This window comes from Lynx canadensis, chromosome D1 (genome assembly GCF_007474595.2).
Source record: "Lynx canadensis isolate LIC74 chromosome D1, mLynCan4.pri.v2, whole genome shotgun sequence".
NCBI classification, from domain to species: domain Eukaryota; kingdom Metazoa; phylum Chordata; class Mammalia; order Carnivora; family Felidae; genus Lynx; species Lynx canadensis.
Genome location: NC_044312.2, coordinates 103,890,062 through 103,912,455, shown reverse-complemented (window position 1 = coordinate 103,912,455; position 22,394 = coordinate 103,890,062). Strand labels below are relative to the sequence as shown.

The window sequence follows — 22,394 nt, the reverse complement described above, 5'->3', positions numbered from 1 at the left end:
GCAGGGTTCTTCCTCTCTCCAGGAAGAGGGATATCGGCGCCGCGCGCGGCACAGTCCTGGCGCGGCGACGCGCAGGGACGCGCGGGCTGGAGTGGCTTCTGCCCCTCCTCCTACGGAGCGGTGTAGAGACCCCGTGCAGGTCTCTCCTGCCGTACCAGCAGCTCCCGACCTGGCTGGGCTGGACTGAGCCCCAACAGCACGTCTTGGACGTGCCAGTCACAGGAGGAGGTACTGGGGAAGGTGGTAAGGCAACGTCCATCCTTGGGGCATCCTGGCTGGGACCGTCCTTTGCACCTCATAAAATCGGGTGGGGTAGGGTGGAACTCTCACGTTCATTTATCACTTGTCACCCGTTAGGGTTGTGCTTGGCGCACCTGGGTCTTATTTAATCCTCACATCCCCCTTTTTGGCAGTGGGTGTGACTTTGCCCCCATTTCACAGCTTAGAAACAGTAAATTTGCTAGGGGCCACGTAACCAGTTGGACGGAAAGAGGGCTGTATGGTAGGATATTTTTAGTCTTAGGGCCTTACAGCCTTTTAGGGCTCTGCAGAGACTCTGGGCACTTCTCAGTTCATTCATTTGCAAGTCAAAGAGGTTGGCCCAGATGAGTGATCCCCCAACTTTAGTGTCTAGAAGAAATATTTGGGGCAGTCTTTTAAAAATGCAGATTCTTGGAGCCAGCCCAATATGTTATGGCTCATCAGATCCGGAGCGAGTGGACTCAGTCAGCTGCCTCTTTACAAAATCACCCTGGTGAAAGACTCTGGCTTAGATGATCTTTAAAGCCGATTGTTAATTAACAAACATCGCACACTCTGGGCCTGGCAAAGTGTTCTACGCACTTTACAAATGTTAAATCATCACAACACCTCTGCGAAATGGGCACAATTTTTATCACCTCATTTTGAGGAGGAGAAAGCTGGTTCCAAGACTTTAAGCTCTAGGATTTGCTTCCTTTCCATTGTTAGATGGGTCTCCGTGACTCCACTTCCCCGCCGGGCTCTCCCTGCGTCCCGCCGCCCCCACCTGTTCCTCCAGGACCCTCTCGCGGCTCCCGCGGTGCTCTTAGACTCGGCGCTCCGGGGCCTGAGATCGGCGCCGGTAGCCCCCTTCCCTGGACAGTACCTGTAGAGCAAGCGAAGTCCTTAAGCACCCAGTCCAGCAAGGGCGTTACCTCACCGCGAGCGGAGTCCCGGGCGCCGCCTGCAGGTGGCGCCAGAGCAGGAGCCTGCGGGAAAGAGGAAGTGGGTGGAGCCGGGGCGAAGTGGGTGGAGCCGGGACGATAATTGACATCCCTCCTGCCCAATGGCAGCACAATACGGAGGCGGTTTACCAAACCCTCAGTTCCCTGGGGCAGTGCTTGAGGTTTTTCGGAAGCTGCTTTTCCTTCGCAGAATGCTGGACTAGCCGGGGAGGTTAGCGGATAGTTGCGAAGCTGGGGAGCTGGACGTCCTCTCACGTGCTCCTCCTGGATCCCTCTGTTGGCCTAACGGTGCCAGAACTGAAGTCGGCTTGGCCTGTTGGGGCTGCCTCGCCGCGTCTTTAGTTTACTATTGACCGTCTTCACCTTGCTGGGAAACAAGGGCCGTTTTCTCCATCACTCATGATACCCTGGATGTATTGCAAACATGTAAAGGGATTCTTGGCGCAGGGCTAAGGAGTCTTTTAATTACATTAGCTGCCAGGTATTTCTGGCCCTGAAAAAAGGAGAAAGCAGGCCGGATTTAAAACTATATTTTACATTATAGGGGCATCTGGGTGGCTCAGTCGGTTAAGAGTGGGACTTTGGCTCAGGTCATGATCTGGTGGTTTGTGGGTTCCAGCCCCGCGTGGGGCTCTTTGCTGACAGCTCAGGGCCTGGAGCCTGCTTCGGATTCTGTGTCTCCCTCTCTCTCTGCCCCTCCCCTGCTCACACTGTTTTTCTCCCTCTCTCAAAAATAAACATTAACATTTAAAAAAAAAAAAAAGATTTTTAAAATATATTTACGTTATATATTTTTCTTGGGTTAAGCGATATATAACATATTAGGAAGTTTAATTCCTCAACCTGAGGTTTCTTCCCTAGCCTTTTAATAGCAGCAGCAGCAACAACAACAAAAACACTCTGTAATTCACATTGCCACATTGCAGCAGCTTTCTGTTTCCTGGTAAACAATTAATTTATGTACCTGTCCTCACCTCCTTTGCTGGCAACTAGGAAAGTGGTTGGACAACATGATAAGACTGACCACAAGTAGCATTAATCAGATTTCCTCTTGAGTGGTTGGTTGGGTTTTGTTTGTTTGTTTGTTTGTTTTCTTTTTTTTTTTAGTTCCACTTTAATTGTATACCTGACCTTCATGATAAACAAGAACAAAAGAAATCCAGGCCAAAGCCAACGTTCTATGGGGGTAGATCCACCAGTCACCTCCCCATGGAGGTGTGGACCAGCCTCTGATTTTCTCTTCTTGGCTGCCCTTTGCAAGGTTGGGTGAAGCCGGTGAGGACCAAGCAGCAAAGTCAGAAATGCTGGATGAGTGGGACCCTTGGAGCCTCATTGTTAACTGATTTGTGTGGTTCCAGGACAAATATCTGTTGGGGTAGAAGTTCCATGAGTACCCTCTATGGGACAGTCTTCACTCATCTCTCATTGACCTGTCAAAGAAACATAAATCTAAACCCATCTTTTTAAAAAATGTATTCACTGTTTTTGGAGGAACTGGAGCTTTATGTGTGTGCCAAAAAATAGTGTTAAACACTGTGGATACAAAGAGGAATGTAACATTGTCCTAATCACCAAATGAGCTGCAATCTAGTAGGTGAAAGACAGGTAAGAAAAGAGTTACAACCCATGTGCTATAAATACAGAAACGAGGAGGAGGTGTGGTGTCACCGGAGGCTTCGGGGATGGTAGCACAGAGGCGGTCACATTTGAGCTGTAGATCCCACATTCAGAGATGCTTGTTGTGGCAAAATCCTAGGGTCTGTGCGTCTGACTCTTGCACATCCCAGTGATGAGCTTTAAGGAAAATATTGGTGGAAAATGCATGTTTACTATAAGCATTCGGAACCACCACTTGCTGGGCATCTGGTTGGACCCATATTTGGTTCAGAGGGATGGAGCAGAGATTGAGCGGCAGGCAAGCTCAAGCAGTGGCCTGTGGTTAGGCTCTCAGGATTGGCACTGACAGGGGCAGGCTTCCCCTGCGGGCTAAGGGTCTACATTCCCCCAGTTAGGAGCTGCCATGAAGACATTTCAGGGGACATTTAGCCACAGCAGCAGGTGTGTGGTGAAGCAGGAGGAGTCCTGGGCTCCCAGGATCTGACAAGAGGGCCCACAGCTTTGTGAACGTGTCTAAAGTTGTCTTTTTGGTCATGGTGATACCTCACCTTTTGTTGCAGGACTCCATCTTCTAGTTTCGGTAAATAAACAGGAAATGTTAGTCCCGTGGTCTGGTAGGGAAGTGAGAGTCAAGTGCTGACAGTAGAACTTATTTCCCCATTATTCGGGTAGTAATCAAGAAAGAAGTTCTGTCTCTCGAATAAGCACCTTGTCCCTTCAGTTGGCGTATAACTAAATAATCATAATGCAGTATACATTTCTCATGTTACTATTGTATACAATACAGCCACATCCTTCTCATTCCGGTTACATCTCCGCCATTTCTCTTAATCTTTCTCACCAATATGAGTCTCTTACCTTGTTTTTAAAAGTCTACGATTTCATTTTGATGTCACAAATTTTGTCTTGTAGAAGACATATGAGGTTCAAGGAGGATAGGAAAGGACTTTACAGTTCATTCTGGGAGGTGGCTGGGCTGGTGTCACTAGCAATCCCAGAACACCTTAACCTAATTTGGGTTGAGGTGATTTCAAACTGCCTTGTGTCCCTGTGAAAGCTGAGGTATTTCCTGGACAAAATTATTTATGGGTGCAACGCTTTGTTTGCATTCAAAATCCTGTGTTTACTAGAACTCCTACTACTTTTTTAAATTAAATTAAATTTTTTTTAATTTACATCCAAATTAGTTAGCATATAGTGCAACAATGATTTCAGGAGTAGATTCCTTACCCCCTCCCCCTCCCACAACCCCTCCAGTAACCCTCTGTTTGTTCTCCATATTTATGAGTCTCTTCTGTTTTGTCCCCCTCCCTGTTTTTATATTCTTTTTGTTTCCCTTCCCTTATGTTCATCTGTTTTGTCTCTTAAAGTCTTCATATGAGTGAAGTCATATGATCTTGGGCTTTCTCTGACTAATTTCACTTAGCATAATGCCCTCTAGTTCCATCCATGTAGTTACAAATGGCAAGATTTCATTCTTTTTGATTGCCAAGTAATACTCCATTGTATATATATCCCACATCTTCTTCATCCATTCATCCATCAATGGACATTTGGGCTCTTTCCATACTTTGGCTATTGTTGATAGTGCTGCTATAAACATGGGGGTGCATGTGTCCCTTCAAAACAGCACACCTGTATCCCTTGGATAAAAACCTAGTAGTGCAATTGCTGGGTCACAGGGTAGTTCTATTTTTGGTTTTTTGAGGAACCTCCATACTGTTTTCCAGAGTGGCTGCACTAGCTTGCATTCCCACCAGCAGTGCAAAAGAGATCCTCTTTCTTTTCATCCTCGCCAACATCTATTGTTGCCCAAGTTGTTAATGTTAGCCATTCTGACAGGTGCAAGGTGGTATCTCATGGTGGTTTTGATTTGTATTCCCTGATGATGAGTGATGTTGAGCATTTTTTCATGTGTCAGTTGGCCATCTGGATGTCTTCTTTGGAGAAGTATCTATTCATGTCTTTTGGCCATTTCTTCACTGGATGATTTGTTTTTTGGGTGTTGAGTTTGATAAGTTCTTTATAGATTTTGGATACTAACCCTTTATCTGATATGTCATTTGCAAACATGTTCTCCCATTCTGTCAGTTGCCTTTCAGTTTTGCCGATTGTTTCCTTCGTTGTGCAGGAGCTTTTTATTTTGATGAGGTCCCTGTAGTTCATTTTTGCTTTTGTTTCCCTTGCCTCTGGAGATGTGTTGAGTAAGAAGTGACTGGGGCCAAGGTCAAAGAGGTTTTGCATGCTTTCTCCTCGAGGATTTTGATAGCTTCCTGTCTTATGTTTAGGTCTTTCATCCATTTTGAGTTTATTTTTGTGTCTGGTGTAAGAAAGTGGTCCAGGTTCATTCTTCTGCATGTCGCTGTCCAGTTTTCCCAGCACCACTTGTTGAAGAGACTGTCTTTATTCCATTGGATATTCTTTCCTGCTTTGTCAAAGATTAGTTGGCCATACATTTGTGGATCCATTTCTGTAACCCCTACTACTTGATAGGCCTTCAGCTCTAACTCTTGTGCCTCGTCAGCTTCATGATTCTCTTCAAATGTCTGGTCAGCCACTCAGCCTCTCATCTCCTCCAGAATTGGCAGGTGCCTATGAGGTAAAAGGAGCACTACTTACAGAGCTGACCCCTTTGGGCTTCCCTCCTCGCTGGGATACTGGCCCTGTACTTCCTAAGTGCTTTGGTAGTGTTTTGATACCGTCACACAGGTGTTTCCTGTTTTTCATCTAGATTTTCTGGTTGTTCAGTGTGCCTTTGTGTGTGTGGGGGGGGGGGGTGTGGGATGGGAGGGAAGGTTTGGTCTGAAATACCCATCGCATCATTACAGAACTCTGAGATTGATTTTTTTAATGTTACTAAGTTCCAATGGCAATTGCATTCACAAATTTTCCTGCCCTGTTTGTGAAATTTAAGACATTTATTTACAGGGGCGCCTGGGTGGCGCAGTCGGTTAAGCCTCCGACTTCAGCCAGGTCACGATCTCGCGGTCCGTGAGTTCAAGCCCCGCGTCGGGCTCTGGGCTGATGGCTCAGAGCCTGGAGCCTGTTTCCGATTCTGTGTCTCCCTCTCTCTCTGCCCATCCCCCATTCATGCTCTGTCTCTCTCTGTCCCAAAAATAAATAAACGTTGAAAAAAAATTAAAAAAAAAAAAGACATTTATTTACAAATGGTAAGTTTCTTAGAGTTGGAGTTATGCTATTTGGGAGGCTTCTAAGACATGGAAAGTATCAACCCCTAAACTTGAATGACGTATTCCCCTTGCCTCTTCTCTTTTGTCTTCTGGTAGGAGAAAGATAAAACATTTCCCTCATGCACAATGCCTCGCTGTAGTGGTCCTGACATCCTATGTATTAGGGTTCTTTTAAAACAATACCCATAAATATACATAAGACAATTGTAGGTAATGGGTTCATATGATTAGGGGTGCTGGAAAGTCCCTAGATCTGCAGGGTGAGTCAGTAAGCTGGAGCCCCAGAAGAGCTGATGGTGAAGTTCTAGTTGGAGTCTGAAAGTCTGAGGATCCAGCAGGCTCTAGACCCCAGAAAGAGCCAATGTTTCAGTTCAAGTATGAAGGCAGGACAGAGTCAATGTCCCAGTTCAAAGACAGTCATACAGGAAGCATATTTTGTTACCTGAGGCCTCCCAAAGTAAATCTTTTTGTTCTCTTTGGGCTTTCAACTGACTACATGAGGCCCACCCACATTAGGGAGAGCAAACTGCAGTATTTAGTCTACCAACTTAAATGTTAATCTCATCCAAAAACACCCTCACAGAAACACCTAAAATAGTGTTTGACCAAGTATCTGGTCACCCTGGAGCTGGGCCACATTGACACATGACGCTAACCTTCACACCAGATTTAAACTTACTGTGATGACCTGACGGGCGATTTGCAGAATATGTGGGAAAGAAGTTTCATGCAAAGAGAACTTTCTGAAGTTCTAGACCTTGACATCAAAACCCAGGGAATATTTGTGGGAGTGGAGTTTAAAGGTTCTTAATAAAAGAAGATGGGAAATTATTTTGGCTTAGTTCTTTGAAGTGGTGAACTCTCCAGAGATTCTCATTCAACAACACTCCATTTTAGGAAGCCAATGAGTTTTACCCTAAATTTCATGACACTAGTGAAAACAAGGCTCAGATATTAGCCCACAGTAAATGCAACTGGAAGGCCAGACATCCCAAGGCACCACCTAGGAAATCTTCTTGGAAAAAGCCTAAACTGAGAATAATCAAGTCTTTAGATCTAACCACCCATTTATAGGACATACAGGGGTCCATATTCAATGACACTGCCAAGATAGAATTGCAAAGAACAGAATGTAGAATTCTCTGCCTGACAATTAGGATCCACTTTCTTCAATAAATACAGGCCAGGGAAAAGATAAAGGGGGAATTTACACATTAAAAGGGACTGAAGAGGCTCCTACAACCAAACACAATAGCCTTTGTTTGGATTCTGATCTGAATGTTCCAGATGCAAAATAAAAAAACATTAACAGCAAGTATATCATCTCACCCTGGAGGATGCTTCAGATTGCTCCTCTGAAAGGACAGCAAGTTCAGAAGTTAGGGAAAGCTATACACTGACTAAAATTATCATTAAATTTCTGTAAGCGTGCTGACTGCACTGTATATTTTATAAAAAGTGTTGCTTCCCTTTTTTTGATTGTGGTAGTAGTTACTCTGGTAAGTGTGTTTGTCAGAATTCATAGACCTGTATACCAAAAAGGATGTATTTCACTAAACATAAATCCTAACTTACAGAAGGGAAATGGCCATAGAAAACAATGGACAGAAAAGAACACCCTGAAGGTCAAAATCTGAGGTTTTGAAGGACAATGGTCAAAGCATTTCCAACTGCCATGAGCAGTGAGTGACGGATAGCTGCAGTGGGCTAACCCACGATTGTGCTCCCTGCGGAGCTGGGCATCCTGGCACTTCCTGCACAACAGAATTTGATCACTGCTATGGAACAATGACTGTTGTATCTTCCATTGCCTCTTCTGAATACGAGTTTAAGTGGTTGGATTCTGGCCATACTCCATAGGGTGTATTGGGTGTGTAAGTAGGGTGAAAGGAACAGGCAGACACATCTCTGGGCCATGAAAGCTACATCCAAACGTGATAAAGACACATGCACAACACCCAGAATTCTGGACTGTCTTGGGGAGTGGGTTAAGTATGCTTCGTGCGTGGAAACTAGAGTGTATTTGGACACTATAGAGGCTATATGAGTGGGACTGTGATTGAAATGACTAGTTCATCCAATATCCATTTTCCCTTTTTTCCAAAGTAATAGAATTTAGGCTGGGCATCTGGTCATCCAAAATAAACACTACATTCACAGCCTGATTTTCAGTTAAGTGAGCTACGTGACCAAGTTGTAGACAATGGGTACCAGCAACTGTGATATATGCAGTTTCTACATGGGGTTCTTTTTTAAATGTTTATTTATTTATTTTGAGAGAGGGAGAAAGGGAGAGACAGAAAAAAAAATTGAAAGAGAAGCCATGTGAACAGGGGAGGGGCGGAGAGAGAGAAGGTGAGAGAGAATCCCAAGCAGGTTCCATGCTGAGTATGGTGCCTGACTTGGGGCTTGATCCCATGACCCTGAGATCATGACTTGAGCCAAAACCAAGAGTCAGACATTCAACCAACTGAGCCACTCAGGCACCCCTTAGATGGTGTTAAGAAGAGGTGTACACCTCTTTTGCACATTTTTCTCTTGGCCCTGCCTGTGGTGTAGGTGCATGGGCTAGAAGTTTAGTAACCACCTTGGACCTGACTGAGAAAACCTAATACCATGACACCCTGAACTCCCACAACCACAGAGGGCTGTACATTTAGATATTACATGAGAAAGAAATAACTTCCCCTCATTCACGCTGCTACTTTATTTTTGGAATTTAGCAGTTGTTCCTAATAGACATACATGTCTAGAGTTTCTGAACCAACAATTTCTCTCGGTGAGATTTATGGCTTTTGCACAACTGAGAGACGATCACATATTTGATCAATCCGATCAACTGCTAGTTGGTAAGGAGGGTATTCCATGCAGGTAAAAGAGATTCAGTGGAGGGGATTAAGTGCCAGAACATCTTTAGGATGATGGAAGCAATGGGAGGGATTCAAAGGGCCAATATTGCAATTGAGTTCAAGAACACACCCTCTCAGAGGCAAACCACAAGAGACTCTTAAATACAGAGAACAGAGGGTTGATGGGGGAGGTGGGGGAAGGGGAAAATGGGTGATGGGCATTGAGGAGGGCACTTGTTGGGATGAGCACTGGGTGTTGTACGTAAGCGATGAGTTATGGGAATCTACTCCCAAAGCCAAGAGCACACTGCATACACTGTGTGTTAGCCAACTTGACAATATTTATATTTATATATATTTTAAAAATAATAAACATACATACATACATATATTGGGTCAATTTAGACATTTTTAAAATGAAAAAAAAAAAAAAAACAACACACCCGTTCAGCTGCAAACCAGGAATCAGGAAGCTGGATGAGGAAGCGTTACAAATGTCTCTTGACATTATCAAAGCAGATGACTAGGCCCTGCAATGCAGATTTTGGCTGCTACTGCTTGCAATCACCTCTCCATCCACATGTAGCTAAGGACTAGATGTGACTCTAGACACTCATTTTTCTTTTCCTTTTTTTTGTTTTATTTATTCTTAGGCATCCAATTATTTTTTAAAAATTTTACCAAAGTTTACTATTTTATTTTTTAATATGAAATTTATTGTCAAATTGGTTTCCATACAACACCCAGTGCTCATCCCAACAGGTGCCCTCCTCAATGCCCATCACCCACTTTCCCCTCCCCCCCACCCCTATCAACCCTCAATTTATTCTCAGTGTTTAAGCATTTTCCAGGAGCAGAAGAAAGATGGTCTCCACCTTATTTCTATCTTCCAAATAACAGGCAAGTGAATCTATTTTGAGGCATCTGATTTATACCGATTCTTAGTTGCAAACTAGACAGAGATACGTAGCCTTTAGCTTTCTAGACTCTGGATATAAGAGGGTGGGGACTAAGTCATGCTTCTATCTTCCACAGAAGGGCAGAACTAGTGGAAAGAACAGAAAAGTTGGACTTTTCTTTTGTCATTTGCAATAAGGGCTGATGTTACAGGGGGCACAAAAGGGAAAAATTAAGATAACCAAATAATTTTTTAAAAATGTTTATTTATTTACTTTGAGAGGGGGAGGCAGAGAGAGAGAGAGAGAGAGAGAATCCCAGGCAGGCTTTCCACTGTCAGTGCAGAGCTCGATGCATGGCTTGATCCCATGAACCATGAGATCATGACCTGAACTGAAATCAAGAGTCAGACGCTTAACAACTGAGCCACCCAGGGGCCTCAACAACCAAAGAATTTTGAGTTTTAGAGGAACATCTTATTTTGTTCACTCTAAAAGTGTATTTCCCCATTATTTTGTTATTCAGAGAACAGGGGTCACCTCACCAGTTAGGAAGATGGGATAGATGTATCATCCGATGTACTTAGAATGGCAAATACCGAATTTGTTGTATGTATAGAACAGAGCTAAGTATTTTAAGTGAGGTTTGAGATTGTTTCAAATAAGAAAAAAGCCAATGACCAAAAAAAAATCAGAATTTATTTGAACTCTTATATTTTTTTTGAACATCCACATCATTTTCTAATTAAAAAAAGAATATTCATTATAGTTTATGGAAACAGCCCTGAATACTCTAAATTATTAGCATATTTTCTTGAAAACATCTTTTTCCTAATGTTCCATGGGTTCAATCTGATGATCTTGAAATGACTTGTTATTTTGGTCTTCATCATGGTTCTCGTTTTTCTCTTCGTTTAATAATTTATATAAACTCTCATTTTTCTGTTTAACATCACAAAGAATTGACTCCATAGAATAGCCAAATTCAATAAGGGCATATACTTTATCTCCACGTTTATAAAAATGCCCAATGGTATGCATAGCAACCAACTTGCCAGATGCATTAAACACTGGGGAGCCAGAGGACCCGCTGGAAAAACAAGTATCATAGCTAAGTGTATCTGTGCTCCAAACCTCTGATAGGAAACTTCGTTGGGTAAACATAGAGAAAGCATTATAAGTGGCAGCATGGGGACCTACCACCCCATCTTGATGATGCTCTGGGTACCTCTCTAACCGCTGATTTGGAGGAATCACAGCACAGCCATCTATTTTCTTGACCTGGCCTTCTGGGTGACCAATTAAATAAATCAAACCACTAGATGGTTGAGAGGGAATCTGTCCAAACAGGCCTGGAGGAAATCCATTTACGTTTTTTCTTAACTTTAAAATGGCGTAATCTAGAGTTCCATCAGACACTTCAAACCACGGCTCAATGGAAAACCAATCAACATCCATAGGACAGAACTTTTTATAAGCAAAAGTTACCTTTGCACATTTGCTTATTATATCTGGCCACAAACTTGGATCTGTGCCTTCTCCCACCATAAGATGTATTACATGTCGACAGGTGAAAATATAACCATGATTGAAGACAAAGCAAGTAGCGTTGCCTGTGTTTCCATTATTGTCCCATTTCATGAACCCAACTGACTTACTAAGATGAATAAGATCTTCACAGATTGCAACTGAAGTAGAATTTTCAGTCACTTTTCCAAAGTACTTTTTATAAATGTTGAATTGTTGAAATGGTAGCAGTTTGGTTTTCTTCTGTTCATCCTGAAAATACTTTCTCATCCAGAGAGTCTCTTCCTTAAAATTCGGATACTGATCCATTATCACTTTGTCCAACCTTTGGAAATTCTTCAGCCAGAGGTTAGTTGCTGTCCTTTGGATATATTGATTAACATGTTCCATACCTGGATGGGGCCTTTGCCTAACCTGTGAGTTGTTTCTCCTGTATTTTCTGTTGAAACTATTATTGTAATACTTACTAATTCTGGAAATTGTCCGTTGTTTTTTACTTTCAATATCATGCCCTAGATTCTGAGCTGGGAGAATTTTTTCTCTGTTGTATTCTACATCTTCAGTCTCCTCATCTTCCTCTGGTTCGTGTTCCCTGATCTCAGACTGTATCAGATCCCAGGGACAGATTTCTTCAGTGGTATTTTCATTCTCCTGTTTAATTTTCTTATGGGTACCTTTCCTGGCAAGGTTTTTCTTAAAAATGTCCATTTCTAAGGTTTTTCCAGACACATCATCCACCAGGGAATGTTTTCCATGAATTATCTTATGATCTTCTATTATTTTCCATTTAAATTCATCCAGGTCAGACCGAAATCGGCCATCCTTGCTTAGAGCTTCTTCGATAGTCTCACCCTTTAGGGCATAGATACAAAGTGTAGTTCCTCTTTCATGAAGTTCCTTCATCTTAAGAATCTTCTTTATCCTCTTCCCAACAGCAACAATGTGAAAAAGAACGCACTCCACGTATGGATTTTCACACTGGCGCAAGATCTGATCACCTTCCTGGTTACCCTTTCTTTGACTAAATTTTATTTTGAAGTGGGACCCTACAGGTAGGCACTTGAGAGGCATTCCTAAATTTATATATCCTTCTATTGTTTTTTCTTCAAAAACAAGAATGTGCTTATTCAAATGATTCTCCATCCTTTCACTGAAATTGTCATTAGCTCTCAGAGCTGAGTAGATACTCTCATGGGGTTTACCATGTGCTTTAAACATACTACGGTCAGATTTCCTCGAGTTTTCATTCAAAGTAAAAGTAAAATAACATTTTTTATGGGTGTCCCAGTCTGGGTTCTGGATTTCCACAGATGCTTCATGCTTGACTTCACTTTTAAGCTTATTGGTCCCGCCACACTCGTTTATGTCAGGTAGAAGATGAATAGCAAGTCTTCTAGGGCAGGTCTGCTTGATGGCCATATCCTTAGAAAAAAGGAAAGATTAAAAACATAATGAGAATCTCCTTTAATAATATTTCATGTTTGTCTAATTATAAAACTAGTAGATATTCTGAATAAAAACTGAGTAATATACTGGATAATAAATAGTGGAGAAAAATTACCCATCATTATTCCATCACCAGAGATAACCATTCTACGTTTTGTTTTATTCATTTCTTTTACTTTACGTGCAGATACAAACCTTAGGTTTCTGAAGTTGTGCTAAGCTGCATGAGTTTATTCTTCACCAAGCAATCTGCCATTGGCTGACATGTCATTAAACATTTAAATTTAATGACATTACATGCCATCAAACAACCTTTGGAACACAATTTTGGGGACCACAGGATATAGTTCACTGTATAATAATTTCTAATTCATTCTTCTGTAGCTGGATACTTAGATTGTCTCAAATTTTTATAGGACAAACATTTCTATACGTAAAACATTTTGGCTGAACATCTGGATATTTCCTTAGGCCAGATTCCCAGCTGTAGAAATACAGACACTAAGGTTATAAATGTACTTCACAACATATATGCTGCCCAGCTGCTTTCCAGAAAAATTGTGTCAACTCATGCTGCTCCTTTTCCCCTTGATGCCCAGAGACCAACCGTATGGTTGGCTCCTTCAGAGATTTCAGTACTGTTATTTTAAATGTCTTCCAACTGATAGATGAAATGCCATTTAATTTGACTGCTTTTGTAAATTTGCATTACTTACTTACTAGTAGAGCTGTACTTAGATCTGTGAGTTCAAGCCCTGAGTCAGGGTCTGTGCTGACAGCTCAGAGCCTGGAGCCTGCTTTGGATTCTGTCTCCCTCTCTCTCTACCCCTCCCCCACTCATGTTCTCTCTGTCTCTCTCAAAAATAAATAAACATCAAAAAATTTAAAAAAATAAACATTAGAAAAAAAAAAAAAGAACAGTGAATCTGGAAGACAGATCCAATCAAGTTTTGCTCAATTTTTAACAAAGGTATAAAGGCAATTCAGTGGAGAAAGGGTAGATGTTTCAACAAACCGTGCCAGATGCCATATACAAAATGAACAAACAAATGAACTAAGTAATTAACCACTGTTTCCTATTACTATTTTATGATCCACATACTTCACCATACACACAAAATTAGTGCAAAATGGGTCACAGACAAACCTAAAACTGTAAGGGTTCTTGATGAAAACTCACAAGAAAATTTTTGTGATCTTAGGTTTGGAAAGAGTTCTCTGATGATACAACCAAAAGCATAATCCAAAAAAGAAAAAAATGTTAAAATGCACTTCTTTAAAGTCAGTAACTGCCCCCCGCCAAAAGATAGTATTCAGCAAATAAAAAGATAAGCCACAAACTGAGATAAATTATCCACAAAGATTACAAGAAAAGCAATCTGACAAAGGGCTCATTTCCAAAATGTATAAAACACTCCCAAAACTCAACAACAAAAAACCAGAAAGACCAATATAAAAACAGGCCAAAGATTTTAACAGACACCTCACTGAAGAAGATACATAAATGCTATATAGAACATGAAAAGATATGCAATATCATTAGTCATTAGTGAAATGCATTTATACTACAAGGTGAGACCATTACATACTTCTCTATTACACACTTATTCGAATGAGTAAAATCAGGAAAACTTTCTTTTTTTTAAATTTTTTTTTTCAACGTTTATTTATTTTTGGGACAGAGAGAGACAGAGCATGAACGGGGGAGGGGCAGAGAGAGAGGGAGACACAGAATCGGAAACAGGCTCCAGGCTCTGAGCCATCAGCCGAGAGCCCGACGCAGGGCTCGAACTCACGGACCGCGAAATTGTGACCTGGCTGAACTCGGACGCTTAACCGACTGCGCCACCCAGGCGCCCCAATCAGGAAAACTTTCAAAACTGTATGTTGGCAAGAATGTGAAGCAGGTGGGACTCATACATTGATGGTGAGGATACAAAATGATAGAGCCATTTTGAAAATATTTTGGCAATTTCCTATAAAGCTAAACATAGACTTACCCTATAACTTGGCAATTCTACCTATAGGCAAGAACTCAAAAGCAATGAAAATGATATTCATACAAAAACTTGTATACAAATCCTCAAGGCATCTTTACTTATACAAGACACAAATGGGTGGCTCAGCTGGTTGATCGTCTCTGGCTCTTGGTTTCGGCTTGGGTCATGATCTCACTGCTAGTGAGTTCGAGCCCAATGTCTGGCTCTGTGCTGAAAGTGTGCAGCCTATTCGGGATTTTCTCTCTCCCTCTCTCTTGTTCTCTCTCTCAAAATAAATATATATTAAAAAAAAGCCAAAACTGGGGAAAAAACCCAAACATCCTTCAATGGGTGAATGGATAAACTCTCATATATTCGTACTGTGGAATACTACCCAGCAATAAGAAGAAAAAGCTACTGATACATCTAACCACCTGGATGAATCTCAAATGCCATGTTATATGTGAAAGAAGCCAGACCCAAAAGGTTTGATTCAGCATATGATTCTATTTACATGATTCTTTCAGCTCTGCACTCCTCTGTTTATAGAGTCTTAATGGTATTTAAACCCTATCCTTTTTCTTCTTTCTCCCTTTCTTGTTAAGTCCCTTATGGGTGTTTCCCAACCATATGGGGTTTCTCTCCAGCTGCTTTTGGGGGGAGTGCTTTTTTCATACTGTCCCCCAACTCCATCCTCTCTCTGCAAAACAGCTTCCTACCCTCCGTGGCTTCTCTCTCCCACAGTTCACCTCTCCACACTGCATACCTGCCGAGTTCTGCAGTTCAAGTTGTGCAGATTGTTGTGTTAATCCTCAGATCAGTTTTCTAGGTGTGTAAGATGGTTTGGTGTTGATCTAGCTGCATTCAAGAACTAGAGAAGCAAAAAGCTTCCATGCTGCTCTGCCATCTTGGCCCCTCTCTATTTACATGACATTCTGGAAAAAGCAACGCTTGGAGAACACATTGTTGATCACTAGGGGGTCAAGGTGAGTGTCCCCCTTGACACACACAAGGGAATTATTTAAGCTGATGGAACTCTGTTGCATCTTGATTCTGGTCATGATTACAAGACCACAGGTAACTGTCATAGGCCAGAGAACTATATGTGGAAAAGATTTAATTTTACTGCATATATAATAAGTAGGTTGAAAGTAGTGATAAAAGTTAAAGTCTTTCACACAACCAGTAAGATAACCAATCTTTTTTTATTCATTTGTTATCTTTTTAGTTATTTTCTCCTTTTCCAGCTTTTCCCAGATTTACTTATATTCTCCTTCTCTCTTGTCTTCTTTTAGATTTTTTCCCCCTCCGCCTTTCACTTTCCCTCCAAATAGTTTGGAAACTTTACATTGTAGTTTTGTTGTAGAAGTGGATGCCTTAGACTAGTGCTGTTCAGTGGAACGTTCTGCCGTGATGGAGATCTCCAACATCTATCCTTCCGGATACGGCAGCCTCAGGGGAAGTATGCTTAGTGTGAGCAAGGGTCGGAATGCTTCACTTTCTTCATTATTTAACTTTAGATAAGTTGAATGTAAATTTAGATAGCCACATGCGGCTAGTGGCTACCATAGTGGACAATGTAGCCCTTTAATGTGAATATTTAGCTTAGAGTTTAAATTAAATCTCCTCCTTAAAGATACAAGGATAAAGCCTGTATATAACTTCTCCTTCACTTACAGAATGAAACCCAAATACTTAAGCATGGGGTTCAAAGAAGAGGAAGATACCGCAGCTCTTTTCCAGAAAGCCACTGCACCTCTCTCCCGTTTTGTCGCAGCCATACGTGTGTACAAAAGTGAATTTGCACCAGCTCAGGGACAGGCCTCGCTTGCCGGAAGTGCCTCCTGAATCACACGGTTTTGTGCAGGAATGGCTGAGCTATGTAGCATGGGAGGGTTAGATGCAAAAGGAAGTCTTCTCAGGGTACCAGGATGGACTCATTATCTGAATGGTAGCCAATGCAGGTATGCACTCTGAACTTACTGGAGTTCTGTCGTCACTATGCAGAAGGCCAGACAGAGGCCAACAACAAAGAGCAGAGCCCAGAGATTGGAAACAAAGGAGTCCCTTGAAGCCAGGTGTACTGCTGCATTAAAGCTTCGCTGAACTCTGCACTTGTCAGACAGATGAACCAATGAATCCGTTTTATTTTCTCCCAGGGCTAAACATTTCCTTTTTTGAAACGATACTGTACAAGCGAAGTAAATATTAGCAAATAATGCTAACAACAATGATAGATTTCACCGTACCAAATCTTCAGGGTATCTCAGATCAGTATTTCTCAAATTTTAACGTGCCTAAGAATCACCCGGGGGGGTCTTGTGAAAATGCAGATCACAGAGAGGTCTCAGGAGATAGCAATGCTGTTGCTGCTGTGTGTGGACCACACCTGGAACAGCAAGGCCACAGAGGTCCCTAATCTAGAACAGCACTGTCCAATGGAACTTTCTGCAATGATGAAAATGTTCTATATCTGCTTGTCTAGTACGGCAGCCATTACCCACATATGGCTACTGGGCCCTTGAAATGTGGCTAGTGAACAGAGGAAATTAATTTTAAATTTTATTTAATTTTAATCCAATGAAACCATTTTATTATTTCACAAGTAGAGGATTCTTTTTGACAAAATAAAAGTTCTAATGGAAATAAAGCCTACTATAATCTTCTACCAAAACACCTCTCCAGCTCTATTAGCCGACATTCTCGAATTCTTACATACGATCAAATCTAACTATACTGCTCCCAAATATGTTTTTATGTGTATATGACTTAACTCACACTCTTCCCTCACGCGGGATACACTTACCTGGTGAAATTCTATTCACTAAGAGCAAGTCTCATATGATCCTGCCTTAATTTCTTGAGTGTGAATTAAGCACTCTTCTCTCCGCACTCCAAAAGCACTTGTTTATATCTTGATTTGGTATTAACAATTTGCATATTTTGTGTTGGTCAAAAACTGGCTGTGAAGTCTGAACACCCGGATTCAAATCCTTGCCCTAGCGTTCATTATTTTTGCAACTTTAAGAAAGTTGGGTTTCAGTTTCTTCATTTTTAAAATAGGGATGAGAGGGGTGCCTGGGTGGCTCAGTCGGCTGAATCTTACTTTGGCTCAGGTCATGATCTCAAGGGTTTGTGGGTTCGAGCCCTTCATTGGGCTCGCTGCTGCCAGCGTGGAGCCCACTTTGGATCCTCTATCTTCCTCTCTCTCTGCACTTCTCCCACGCATTCTCTCTCTCTCTCTCTCAAAAATAAATAAATCTTAAAAAAGTTAAATAGGGATGATAACACCATGTATTGTTTTATTAAATGTCAAATGAGATAATCCATAGGAAGTAACAAAAATAATTCCAGGTACACACTAATTTCTCAGTAAGCATGAACTGTATTTCTTGTTTTTTGCCTGTCTGTCCTTCTGATATCAAGTGTCTACACTGTTGGTCAGTGATCCTGTTGTCTAAAATGGCACACTTTGCACTGTTGATTCATACACTATCATTTGGCTTTACACAAACACTTATATGTGTGTCTCCCCAAATATATTTTTCACAACACGGAAGAAGGGTTTATAACTGCCATCCTCTATGAGCGTATCCCCTTCCAGAATCCTGATAGCATGCTATGGTTAGGTATGCTGCTCTAGCAAAGAGTTGTTAAAAAGTGGACATACCTTTGAAACTTCAGGTTTGGTACTCTGGCCATTTTCTGTAGCACTGGATGACTGGTTCTCTTCAGGCTTCATGGAATTCATGATGCGTTCACAGAAAATATGACTCACTTCTGCTTCCGGCCAAGTTACAGAAACAAGGACTGGATTTACCTTTCCACTTACAATGACTAAAAAAAAAAAAAAAAAAAAAAAAAAAAATGAATACAGTATGTGAAACAACTTTCAAACACTGGGCACCAGGCAGTGCAGAACAGTGATTTCCCATCCTTCAGAGAGAGAAACCAAATGAGGTAATCCTTATGGCCGTCTAGCTTTCCACCTGGGGGGGTGTTTCCAGACCATCTCTCAGGGAAGGGACACACAATGGAGCCTGGCAGTTTCCCTTGAGTTGAGAAGACAAACTCAGGGTCATGGGAGGCCTATGTGGCTGGAGTTTGTGGGGCAGAGTACTAGAGAGAAGAGAGCGACAGCTACCCAGAGAATCCGAGATCCGCAGTGGGTACCCCTTGACATTTCAGCCAAGTATCAGTCAGTGCATACGTGCTGATGAAGCTTTCGGAAGCCAGGGGAAGAATCACCTAAAGGGAAAAGATGGAATAATTCTGACCTCCTGTAACTGAGGACATTGACAAATACAGTACACCCTAGGATTACTGCGGCTGACTGCTTGAGAGATCTCAGGCCAGGGTGCGGGGGACGCTGCAAAAGGCAGAGCCAGGTGTAATCCCTGATATGAGGGAGAGAGAGAGAGAGAGAGAGAGAGAGAGGAAGTTGGCACGTGTTCACGTTCACAGGACACAGAAGGGAAAGACCCACACAGACAGAACTCTGGATACAGGAAGAGGGTTCCCCTCAGGCATTCGGGTGAGAACTGATCAGAGCAGCAATGGAAGAAACCAGGTAAGGCCAGGAAAGAACCACCCCAAAACGTCAAACCCTCTCCCTACACCCCTCCTGGGGATCTCGGTTTCCTCGTTTGTAAATTAAGGAATCTGGTGTAAACCAAACTTTTATTGTTCCTGTGAATTACCCCCTCTGGTCTTGTTAAAAAGGAAGATACCACATCCCACCCTCAAAGATCAGGAGGTACTGCAGTTACAGAATCTGCGCTTTAACACCGCCCCCCCCAACACCCCCGCACAACACTCGGTGGCGGAAGCAGCTTCCTAGCTGACCTCAATGTGTCTTTCCAGGAGTAAAACTCTTGACCTCTGAAGCTGGGGGACGGAAAGTGGGTTCCCACAATGGGAGGCTGCCTATCCCCCCACCCTCAAAACCTCTTTGGCTCCGGATCAAGGTCCTTCTGCCTAGTGCCCTTGACAACCACCCCTTAAGGGCTCCACGTCTGACTCAGGATCAGAACGCTACTCACGGATGCGAAGAATCTGTCCAACGGTGCGGGTACCGCTGTCTGGGATTCGCAAGAGCTACAAAGCACTGGGCTCAGTGGCCTCTCTTCCGGACCTCTTCCCTCCGGAAAGTGCAAGTCCGCCCTCCCGCGCTCGGCGCCCAGCCACCAGGAGGCTAGGGGGCGGAGTCTGCCTGTGCTCATTCATTGGCCAGTAACTCATTCACTTCGGGAACCGATTGGCCGAGTCCGGCCACCCAGCGGGCGGGCAGGAAAGGCTGGGCTTTGACCCAGTCCAGAGGGCTGGCGAGTCCCTAGGCGGGATTCTCCGAATGTGCCCTCGTGCGCGCCATCCCGGAGCTGGTGATGCGGCTCAGTCCCTCCCAGGCACGTACTCCCCACCCTGGCCGACGGTCGGCATCTTGTTCCGGGACCCACTGCGCAGTCTCCTCCCGCCCTCCCTCCCTAGAGCCTCGGCGCCGCGGCCGTCGTGGGGGGAGTGCCTCGAACCAGCGCGGGAGTGGGAGGAGCCGGAGGTTGGCGCTCTCGCGGGGCTGGAGCTGCGCGCCCAGCGTCGGGAGCAGCGGGACAAACGGCCTTCCTGCCAGGTGGGCGGCGACGGCGCGAGGAGCATCCCGGGCGCGACGCGGCGGCCGCTGCAGAGCTGGCCGGGATCGGGCAGAGGCCCCGCCAACACCCGCGGGCGTCCGGGCGGGCGCCGCACCGGCTTCCAGCGGACGAAAGGGCCCAAAGCGGGCAGCGGCGCTCCTGCTTCCGGTCTAGCGGGACTTGGCGCCCCCAGCAAATGAGCGAACCTCGCCGAGAGACTAATGCACACACTCAGACCAAACCAAGAAGCCCAGAGATCGAACCCTCTCCCCCAGTCCCCTCCCCTGTGACTCGCGGTTCCGAAGAGCCCGGTTTCATCCCTCTTAGAGGGAAATCCGCCCAGCGGGGTCCCAGGGGCCTGTAGGCATTTCCCGCTCTGCGCCTGGAGATGGATGTACACTTTAGTTCAGCCCCTATTCCCAGTGGGGTGGTGTTTGGTAGTAGACTTATTTGGGTCTCATTTGACCTTTGCAGTCACCTCTTGAGTTAGGTGCGACTTTTGCACCCATTTCACGGGATAGTTTGCGCAAGACCACGGGACTAGTTGGGGGCGGCGGTGTCCGCGAGTAGTTTTAACCTTAGAGCCTCACAGCTTCTTGCAGGGAGACAGGGAAGTTCACTCCCCTCACGGGGGTCTTGATTACCAATTTGTAACTTAAACGGATCTGGCCATTTGTGATTCACCGTCCATTCGTGTCCAAACATCACTTGGGTAGCTTTAAAACCCGCGGACACTCAGACCAGTGCTTCGCAAAGTTTATGATGCATCAGGATCCTCTGGTGAGCTTGTCGAAATACATTTCTGAGCTCCCTCTGTTAGAGATCCTGACTCGGTAAGGCTGGAGTGTGGCCCGGTAATTTGCATTTCTCAAAAGGTACTGTCAGTGCTGCTAGTGGCCATCTTTAAGTCCAATTGTTAATTTCATTGACCAAAAAGTACTCTGAGCATTTACAAACGTTAAATAGTTTTATCCTCTAACAACCATAGGAGGCAGCTGCCGTTATCCCCATTTAAAAAGAAATTGTGGCCACAGAGAGACAGCAAGCAATTGGCCTGAAGACAAACAGCTATCGGCAAGGCTAGGATTACGACCCAAACAGGCAGGCAAGGTGTCCTGAACCACTACCCATTGCTTCTCCACTGTTGTTCCAATCAGTCTCCACGACCCCAGCACACTCCAGCCCTTTCCAGCCCCGCTCCCCTCCAGTTGCGCTCCCCACCGCCCTTACCAGTACCTCTGTGTCCCTCCCTCTGCGCTCCAGGGCTTTCTTACAGGCAGCTCTTGGGAATGGGGTCAGTACGGACAGTCCCCTGGCAGGATCGCCCAGGCAGGTGAACAGAGCCACTAGGAACAGCCCAGTCTTCTAGAACAGCGGATACTCGCTGCGGGCAAAGGATCTTCCACCGCGGCCGGAGTTCCGCGCGCGGCCTGCAGATGGCGCCAGAGGACGTGCCTGATGGAAAAGGGAGGGAAAAGGAGGCGGGGAAAGCGAGTGAGGATTGACACTCATTATGGCCAAAGGCAGCGCGATGTTGGTTTGCCCACTCTTCCGTTTTCTGGCGCCCAAGATCTTCCCACTCCTTTAAGGGGTGCATTTGTGGGACCGAACAGACAGGTGGGAGTGGCCTATGCCGCGTCACGTGCTCCCTGAAGGTACACGTGTACGTCCAAGGTTGCTCTAACTCAGGCTGGCTTAACCCCTTTTTTCCAATTTACCTTGCTCTCAGTTAACTAAGTCCCACTTAACCTGTCTCTCCGTGCATTTGTCTGTCCATCACTCTTGGGTCCTTGGAGTTTTTGTAACAGTCATCAAGGGGGCAAAGCCAGCATGGTGCCTCATTGCTTTAGCAAATAAGTATTTCCGGGTGCTGATAATGGGGAGTGGGCTGAGTGGGAGTGGGGGTCAGGAGAGCAGAGTGGAGAAAACAGGTGGGAAGCCTCCACTGAACATCGGGCGCTGTATTTTCGAAATTGTCTGGAGGATTGTCTCATTTCATCTTTCTATTTAATTCATTTTCAATTTCACAGGTTAGAAAACGAGGTAAATAAATCATC

The 22,394-nt window shown here is 44.0% G+C and overlaps 1 protein-coding gene across 3 annotated transcripts; it reads right to left on the bottom strand.

Moving 5' to 3' along the window:
* Positions 1 to 10,014: 10,014 nt before the first annotated feature.
* FAM111B (family with sequence similarity 111 member B) lies at positions 10,015 to 21,753 on the bottom strand. Of its 3 annotated transcripts, none has more exons than XM_030332656.2 (3): positions 19,753 to 20,119; positions 18,381 to 18,547; positions 10,015 to 12,707 (listed from the first exon to the last, which is right to left on the bottom strand). In XM_030332656.2, exons 2-3 carry the CDS (start codon positions 18,459 to 18,461, stop codon positions 10,590 to 10,592), a joined length of 2,199 nt encoding a protein of 732 aa, XP_030188516.1. In that variant the 5' UTR covers positions 18,462 to 18,547; positions 19,753 to 20,119; the 3' UTR covers positions 10,015 to 10,589. The 3 variants fall into 3 exon arrangements, with proteins under 3 accessions (XP_030188516.1, XP_032450781.1, XP_032450782.1); XM_032594890.1 differs by lacking the exon at positions 19,753 to 20,119 and adding an exon at positions 21,574 to 21,753 and having other exon boundaries at positions 10,151 to 12,707; XM_032594891.1 differs by lacking the exon at positions 19,753 to 20,119 and adding an exon at positions 18,855 to 18,872 and having other exon boundaries at positions 10,151 to 12,707.
* Between the last annotated feature and the right edge of the window lie 641 nt (positions 21,754 to 22,394).

Coding starts and splice junctions, on each gene's coding strand:
- FAM111B (XM_032594890.1), bottom strand. CDS start 18,461: ATGAATTCCATGAAGCCTGAAGAGAACCAGTCATCCAGTGCTACAGAA. Junction 12,708..18,380: donor CCAAACCTGAAGTTTCAAAG/GTATGTCCACTT, acceptor CTTTTTTCTAAG/GATATGGCCATCAAGCAGAC.